This window comes from Colobus angolensis, unplaced genomic scaffold (genome assembly GCF_000951035.1).
Source record: "Colobus angolensis palliatus isolate OR3802 unplaced genomic scaffold, Cang.pa_1.0 Scaffold55, whole genome shotgun sequence".
Classification (NCBI taxonomy): Eukaryota; Metazoa; Chordata; class Mammalia; order Primates; family Cercopithecidae; genus Colobus; species Colobus angolensis.
The window spans coordinates 926,411-935,268 of NW_012119043.1; the positions used below are offsets into that span (position 1 = coordinate 926,411).

At 55.9% G+C, this 8,858-nt stretch overlaps 1 protein-coding gene across 1 annotated transcript in view; it reads left to right on the forward strand.

Moving 5' to 3' along the window:
• Window positions 1–904: 904 nt before the first annotated feature.
• The window catches only part of MGRN1 (mahogunin ring finger 1, E3 ubiquitin protein ligase), a 41,033-nt gene continuing 33,079 nt past the window's right edge, over window positions 905–8,858 (forward strand). The window contains exons 1-4 of the mRNA XM_011961420.1: window positions 905–1,020; window positions 2,514–2,602; window positions 3,222–3,368; window positions 8,391–8,508. Coding sequence (XP_011816810.1) covers window positions 928–1,020; window positions 2,514–2,602; window positions 3,222–3,368; window positions 8,391–8,508 — 447 coding nt within the window. The 5' untranslated portion in view covers window positions 905–927. The remainder of the gene's footprint in view (window positions 1,021–2,513; window positions 2,603–3,221; window positions 3,369–8,390; window positions 8,509–8,858) is intronic.

An 8,858-nucleotide genomic window follows, 5' to 3' on the forward strand; every position in this document is an offset into this window, starting at 1 on the left:
CCCAGGCACTCCTTGTCACCCCTGGGCTTGTGGCCGCATCACTCCAGTCTCTGTCTCTGTCTTCCCTTGGTCTTCCCTTCGTACGAGTCTGTGTCCACACCTCCCTCTTCTCCTTCTGTTAAGAACCAGTCACTGGATTTAGAGCCCTTCAATCCAGTATGACCTCATCTTAGCTTCATTACATCTGCAAAGACCCTAATTCCAAATAAGGTCACATGCACAAGTAGGGGGTGGATGTGGGGTAGGACCTGAACTTGTCTTCATCGGGAACACAGCTCAGGCCACCACAGAAGAAAGTGGTGTTGGAGCTGGGGGCTGGCTGACGGGCTGTGAGCAGTGAGGAGCTGTCTAGGTAAGGGTGTTGAGGCTGGCGGTGTGGGGAGGTCAGGAGGCCACTTTGGAAGGCCTGAGGCCAGGTGGCCGAGGCAGAAGGTGTGGGGGACACTCGCTGGCCTGTCTGCACCAGCTCCCCTGAGGTGGAGCCTTTCTCAGGACTGGGCTACTTGGCCATCAGATGTTCCCACATCTGTGTTCCCACATCTGTGTTCAGACTCAGAGTCTGTAACTGTGTTTGCAGGCTGGGCACTGTGACTCACACCTGTAATCCCAGCACTTTGGGAGGCTGAGGCGGGCGGATCACTTGAGGCCAGGTGTTGGAGACCATCCTGGCCAACATGGTGAAACCCCGTCTCTACTAAGAGTAAAAAATTAGCCGGGCATGGTGGCACGTGCCTGTAATCCTAGCTACTCGGGAGGCTGAGGCAGAGAATCGCTTGAACCCAAGGGGTGGAGGTTGCAGTGAGCCAAGATTGCGCCATTGCACTCCAGCCTGGGTGACAGAGCGAGACTCCGTCTCAGAAGCAAAAAACCAATCTATCATCATGTTTCCTTTTTTAAACAGGAAACTACTTTGCTTCGCACTTTTTCATGGGAGGAGAGAAATTTGACACCCCTCACCCTGAAGGTTACCTCTTTGGAGAGAACATGGACCTGAACTTCCTGGGCAGCCGCCCAGTCCAGGTGGGTCTGGACAGGGCTCTCACTGGGCTGCGGGGGTGGGAGGCCCCTGTCCCCAGCGGTCTGTATCCCAGCCATGAGGGCAGACGGGCACCAAATCACCCCTAAACGGGGCAGAGCTCCTGACAGGGTTCCAGTTGAGCTTGGGTGTGGACACGTGCCCTGGAATGGGTTGTGTCCTGGTGCTGCCCCTTAGAGGCCACGTGGCCAGGGGCAGGTCACTGAGAAACAGAGCAGCCATACTGAACGGGTGCGTCTGGGTTGCAATGGCTGCAGAACGTTGTGGATTTGATTCCAGCTTTCTTGGATGACTTTCTTTAAAAGGAAAAATAGTATTTACAGACCCCGGGCATTGTTCCTCATGCCTGTAATCCCAGCACTTGGGGAGGCTGAGGAGGGCAGATCACCTGAGGCCAGGAGTTTGAGACAAGCCTGGTCAAAATGGTGAAACCCTGTCTCTCAAAAAAAAAAAAAAAAAAAAAAAAAAATTAGCCGGGTGTGGTGGCACGTGCCTGTAATCCCAGCTACTCAGGAGGCTGAGGCAGGAGAATCACTTGAATCTGAGAGGTGGAGGTTTTAGTGAGCCGAGATGGTGCCACTGCACTCCAGCCAGGGCAACAAAGTGAGGCTGTCTCAAAAAAAAAAAAAAAAAAAATTTACTTTCCCTAGAACAGTGGGCAAGAGACATGGTCCAAAGGAGAGATATAGACAGCTGGCTGATATCTTCCCCTCGTTGCCAGAGGCGGGCACATTCGAATATTGTCGTAGTACGCGAGTACTGTGAGCTGTCCGTTTGTTCAGCACACATTTGGCACCTGCTGTGTGCCTATCACTCTTCCAGGGCCTAGGGTGAAGGCAGACCCTGCCTCTGCTACCTAGTGGGAGTATGGACAGTTAACACAGGACAAATGGGTAGAAGAGAGAAAGGGCAGAAAGGGAGACTCCACTGGAGAGGCCGTGGCTGAACTAAGCCGTGATAGGTGGGAAGGAGGCCCCTCCAGGAGGAGCAGAAAGGCAGGGGGCCTGGGAACAGAGGAGGAGGTGAGAGGGTGCAGGCCTTGGGGGACAGGAGGCCGGAGGAGCCAGTAAATGTTGGGGGATCTAGGGGCTCAGCCTGGGGCGGGGGTGCTCGTAGGAAGCTTTGAGGATGGAAAGAGTGGGGCCCAAGGAAGGGGCTGAGGTTGCTCCGGGCAGTGATGGATGTGGGAAGCCTGGGAGAGCAGACTGGGGATGGGCAGCCCCAGCGTGTAGGAATCGGGCGTTGAGGCTGCCTGGCCGGATTTGCACAGGGTGGTTTGGTCCTGGCTGTTGCATGTGCGGGCTGTGTGGCCTGCAGCTTCTACCTGTAAATGAGGACAGCGTACCCACACAGCCTCTAACACGGGGACGAGAGCCCAGGGATACTCGTTGGGGCTGTGGCCGCTGCGCCCGGACCCGTTTTCTGTCCTTGGCCGCTCCTGAGGGAGTCGCCTGCGGCCCTGTGGTTTTCCTCCTAGTTTCCCTACGTCACTCCTGCCCCTCACGAGCCCGTGAAGACGCTGCGGAGCCTGGTGAACATCCGCAAAGACTCCCTCCGGCTGGTGAGGTAACCTTCGCCCTGCCCCTGGGGACCCTGTGGCTCTGTGGGGCGCAGCCCGGGGCAGAGGTTCTGGCTTACTGGAGGAAAAGGGCAGGTGGGAGGGGCCCCCATTTCTGCACCCTCCCGTGTGGAGTCAGAGGCTGCCCTGGACTGAGGGAAAGGGCATGTGAAACGAGCGCCATTTAGCCAGGGCTTCTCAGCTGTGCCTCACAGGGACCCTGGGCAGTGTCTGGAGGCAGCCACGTGGGGTGCCCTGGCATCTCAGGTGGGTGCTAGGGGTGCTGACTTCCCGCCATGCACAGGACGGACCCCCCCACTGCCAGGAATGACCCAGCACCAGATTTCAGTAGGTTCAGAAACTGCTTAAACCGACTAGACTTGAGGCATCTGGGAGTGTCTCTGAACCAAAAGCATGTACCCCGTCTTCTGTGGGCGGGAAGAAGGAGAGGCAAGCCCTGGACCATTGGGCTTTCGTGTCCAAATAGGAAACGGCCCCCATGTCTACTGGAGAAGTGGGCTGTGTCCACAAAGCCGCCTCCACGGCCCCTCAGCCTGGTAGGGCAGGAGGCAGCCTTCGCAGATGTGGCCTCTGATCCGCTGCCTCTCTCTCCACCGCCTGGGGTAGGTACAAAGACGACGCTGACAGCCCCACTGAGGACGGCGACAAGCCCCGGGTGCTTTACAGCTTGGAGTTCACTTTCGATGCTGATGCCCGCGTGGCCATCACCATCTACTGCCAGGCGTCGGAGGAGTTCCTGAACGGCAGGGCAGTGTGAGTCCCGCAGGCAACTGGCACCAGCTGGGCTGGGGGTCCCCGGGCTCCTTGGGGAGGCTTCTCTCTGCCTTAGTAACCAGAGGGAGAAAACCAAACCATGCTCTCTTACCATACTCCCAGGACTTGACCACCATGTGAGGGCTTCTCCCACCCCAGGGACTCCCCTCTTCTCTGTGGGAAGCAGCTGGAGTCCTGTGACTCGTTTCAGTTCTCATGCTGCCTGGAGTTTGTGCAGCACATTGAGGGCCCAGTCCCACAAGACTGCCCCACTTCAGACGTCAGTCATAAGCCCCCACTGCCATCTGAACTTCTCACCAACCAGCGGTGAATCAGGCTCCCACAACCCATTCCTCAGGCTTGATCAGTTGCTGCTGTGGCTCACAGAATTCCGGGAAATACTTGGCTGATTTTTGTTGGTTGATTATAAAGGATCCAGATGAAGAGGTTCACAGGGCGAGGTGTGGGGAAGGGGTGGTGCGTGCCACCTTCGTATTCACCAACCCGGAAGCTTTCCCGAAAACCCCATATTTCAGAGCTTTTTCCGGAGGCTTCATCACGTAGGCAGGATTGATGATTAACACTGTCTTCAGCCCCTGTCCCCTCCCTGGAGGATGGGGCTTGGCTGAAATTCAGTTCCACGTTTTTTTTTTTTTTTTTTTGAGACAGAGCCTCACTCTGTTGGTCAGGCTGGAGTGCAGTGGCGCGATCTCGGCTCACTGCAACCTCTGCCTCCCAGGTTTAAGCAAATCTGCCTCAGCCTCCTGAGTAGCTGGGACTACAGGCATGCACCAGCACACTTGGCTAATTTTTGTGTTTTTAGTAGAGAATGGGGGGGTTTGTCGTGTTGGCCTGGATGATTTCGATGTCTTGACCTCATGATCCGTCCATCTCGGCCTCCCAAAGTGGTTTTGTTTGTTTTTGAGACGGAGTTTCACTCTTGTTGCCCAGGCTGGAGTGAAATGGCGCGATCTCGCTCACTACAATCTCCGCCTCCAAGGTTCAAGTGCTTCTCCTGCCTCAGCCTCCCGAGTAGCTGGGATTACAGGCATGTGCCACCATGCCCTGCTAGTTTTGTATTTTTAGTAGAGACAGGGTTTCTCCATGTTGGCCAGGCTGGTCTCGAACTCCCGACCTTAGGTGATCCACCTGCCTTGGCCTCCCAAAGTGCTGGGATTACAGCCGTGAGCCACCAGCCCAGCCCGCCTGGCCCAGGTTTTTGTTTGTTTTTCCTCAGGAGCTCTTAGATGACATTTCCAAGTTTCTAATCATGGCTTGGTCTTTCTGGCGGCCAGCCCCATACAGGAGCCAAGAGTCACCTCATTGACACGTAAGACACTCCTGCCACCCAGGAAATGCCAAGGGTTTGGAGTTCTGTGTCGGGAGCAAAGATCAAGGACCAAATAACAGAACAAAAGAGGCTCGTAGCACGCCTGTCACTCAGGAAATGACAGGGTTTTTTTTTTTTTTTTTTTAGGCGGGGGCCCGCTCTGTCGCTCGCGCTGGAGTGCAGTGGCCCGTGCTGGAGTGCAGTGGCCGGATCTCAGCTCACTGCAAGCTCCGCCTCCCGGGTTTATGCCATTCTCCTGCCTCAGCCTCCGGAGTAGCTGGGACTACAGGCACCCGCCACCTCGCCCGGCTAGTTTTTGTATTTTTAGTAGAGACGGGGTTTCACCGTGTTAGCCAGGGTGGTCTCGATCTCCTGACCTCGTGATCCGCCCGTCTCGGCCTCCCAAAGTGCTGGGATTACAGGCTTGAGCCACTGCGCCCGGCCTTGACGGGTTTTAGAGGACTCTGTGTCAGGAACTGGGGTCGGGACCAAATATTTATTTTTTATTGTGTCACAATTACATATTTGCACTTTCAGAGGTTTTATTTGAAATAAGGGTCCTTCTGGCCCTGAAAGTTTGAAATGTGCAACTTCAGCAGGAGCTGGCAGGACCACCTCCAGGCTACAAAGGCACATCTGCCCCAAGTGGCTTTAGGGACAGGCAGGAGTGTACCCCCCACCTTCCTGCACTGGAGCTCACTGCTCAGTGGTCAGCTTTGCATCTGGCGATAGGGTGTGCTTGAGAGCCTAGCCTTTGAATGCTGTCCCTACTGAGTGGCTTGGAGCACGTGACTGCTTGTGCCTCTGTGTCCTCAGCTGGAAATGTGGGTGGGCGGTGTGAGGAGGGGACCATGTGTCCTGTGCACAGCCCCTCATGTGACAAGTGCTCCTGAAAGGAGCCTGAGTGCTCGAGCTGAGGGGCTGGTGGAGACGACTCGTGGGGCTTCTGAGGGAACCTGCCACCAGGTGAGGCCGCTCTTGGGCTCTGGCCCTGGGCTCCCCGGCAGCCAGGGCTCTTCCTGTGGACCAGCACTTGGGGGAGGAACAGGTCCCTTTTTCTAGACTTTGTTCTTTGAGGCTCTACCTTGCCCTGGCACTTGATTTTATATATATATATATGTATATGTGTGTGTGTGTATATATGTATATGTGTGTGTGTATATATGTATATGTGTGTATATATATGTATATGTATATGTGTATTATATATGTATATGTGTGTATATATATGTTTTTTTTTTTTTTTTTTTTTTTTTTTTTTTAGATGGAGTCTCTGTCACCCAGGCTGGAGTGCAGTGGCGCGATCTCAACTCACTGCAACTTCCGCCTCGCGGGTTCACACCATTTTCCTGCCTCAGCCTCCCAAGTAGCTGGGATTACAGGCACCCACCACCACGCCCAGCTAATTTTTTGTATTTTTAGTAGAGACGGGGTTTCACCGTGTTAGCCAGGATGTCTCGATCTCCTGACCTCATGATCCTCCCACCTTGGCCTCCCAAAGTCCTGGGATTACAGGCATGAGCCACCGTGCCCAGCACAGATTATATTTCTTTAATGACACCAGAAATGCATGCCTGTGTGCTATGACAGGCATGGAATTATTGGGTATAGGAGCATTTGGAGTGACCAGGGCAGGCCCCTCTGTCCCCTTCTTGCATCCCACTGCTTGGGGTTGAGTGTGTGACACCCATGGGGCCTGGTGCCCTCCTCGAGCCTGGCCGACATGGTGGAGGAGCTGGGGTTCTGGGTCCTGGTGCCCTCCTTGAGCCTGGCCGACATGGTGGAAGAGCTGGGGTTCTGGGTCCTGGTGCCCTCCTCGGGCCTGGCCGACATGGTGGAGGAACTGGGTTCTGGGGAGGTGTCCGGGGGCTGCCACAAATAGGGTGTGCGCTGAGGTCACAGGCCAGTGTGAGTGGGTGGTCTGCTCCCTGCCCCCCAGCGCTCAGGGGTTGGGTAACCAGCTCAGGTGCGCTTGAAGAGAGGGTTCCGCTGCCACCAGAAAGGCTAGAGAGAGCAGAGAAATGCCCTGCCAGCCCTGGCTGGTATCACCTTGTCCTAGACCCCCGGGGGCTAGTGACAAGAGAAATGCCACAGTCCCCCTGTCTCAGGATCTGGCACAAGGCCAGCTTCCCCTCCCAGTGGGGATCACAGAGAAAACAGTCCACTCCTCTCAGGACCTGGTACGAGGCCTGCTTCCCCTCCCAGCAGGGATCACAGAGCAGGAGCAATTCCAGGACCTGGAGGCCGTGCCCAGGCACCCAGACCTCATCCAGCCTGCCAGTGCTCCATCCGTTTGAGCTGCAGGGCAAGCCACCCTCCCTGCCTCATGACAGGGAAACTGAGGCTCAGACAGAGGGATGTGTGCAGGGCTCCACAGCTCACAGGAGAAAACTGGGGTCCGCCTGAGGGTGGTGTCTTAACTGTGCGTTTTACTGAGGCTGAGCCTGGGTCTCCCCTATAGTGCCTCCTCCCACGCTGGGCTCTGGTATCCAGGGCAGGCCTCTTCTGCCTTTGTGTGTACAGTGGTGGCCCTCCCACGCCCCACCCCACCTCTGGGCTCGGTGTGCCTTTGTCCAGGAGAGCCAGCCCTGGCCGCAGGCAAGCAGGGTGGTGTGGTGGAGGGAGGGGCTGTGGGTTGTGAATTGGGTTCCTGCATGGAGTTTTATCAGACATGAAACTGCTTGAGGCACCTGTCTTAGGGATGTACTTGTGCCTGGCCTGTGGCTAAGACATGCAGAAGAGTGTTGGGAAGAGGGAGATATTGGTGACCATCTCAGGGGCCCTGACCGAGTGATAAAACCACAGCGGGACCAGCGTGGTGGTTCACAGGGCACAGCCCCGATGTGTGCGGACACATGAAAGAGCAGTGTTGACGCCTACCATGTCTGAATGCTGAGGAAGAGAGACCCTCGGTGCGTGTGGCCACCGTTGTCCCTCGCCCCCCGGGAGTGATACGTGGGTCTCTGCTGGGGCCGAGAACAGGCTGCTGGGAGCAGGCGTGAGGGTTGGGGAAGGAGCATTTTGCACTGTGTGTACTTAAGTACTGTGTTCATTCTAAAAGTAAACACTCAAGCTAGGCGCAGTGATTCACGCCTGTTATCCCAGCACTTTGGGAGGCTGAGGCAGGTGGATCACTTGAGGTCAGGAGTTCGGACCAGCCTGGCCAACATGTCGAAACCCTGTCTGTACTAAAAATAAAAAGTTAGCCTGGCATGATGGTGCACACCTGTAATCCCAGCTACTCGGGAGGCTGAGGCAGGAGAAGCACTTGAACCCAGAAGGCAGAGGTTGCAGTGAACTGAGATCATGCCGCTGCACCACTCCAGTCTGGGCGACAGGGCAAGATTTACCTCAAAAAAAAAAAAAAAAAAGAGTGAACCAGCCTGGCACCCCATCGAAAGGAAAAGCACAGCCGCACTGGGGGATGTGGCAAAGGGATTGGGCGGGTGTGGGCTCTGGAAGAATCGTAGCCGGGCCTGACGTGGGCAGAGCTGCATGGTGAGCAGAGAGGCTGTGGAAGGCCCTGAAAGGGTGAGGGCCACGTAGTCATGTAGGCTGTTTGCTGTCCCCCACAAGAGAGGGTCCCCAAAAGACAGATGTCTGCAGCCCTGCCAGCTTTCAGTGTGGGAGGGACGGGCATGGAGGGCCCTCGTCCTGCTGCCGTCTCACTGCCTGCTCTCGGCTCCCCGCAGATACAGCCCCAAAAGTCCCTCACTACAGTCCGAGACCGTCCACTACAAGAGAGGGGTGAGCCAGCAGTTCTCCCTGCCCTCCTTCAAGATCGACTTCTTGGAATGGAAGGATGACGAGGTAATCCTGGCTGGGCTCCTCCTTGTCCTTTGCTACTTCTCTCGAATTCTCTCCTCTCGGGAATGGGGCCAGCGCAGTGGGACCTGTGTGTTTGGGTTCCTCCGGCTTCATAAGGCCTGGGAATGGCTACCCCAGTCTTTGTGCTCAGGCAGACGTGCAAATGGACTGGAGCAAGGCCTGGGCCACATGCTGGCGGAGCCAGGGGACCAGAGGCCAACCAGGCAGCCACACTCGGAGGTTCAGACACTGGAGTTTGGGGAGGCGTGAAGAATGGGTCTCCCTTTGCCAGCTGCAGCAATGCAGGGTCTGTTCACACCAAGTGGTGTTCCTTCAAACTTTTTTTTTTTTTT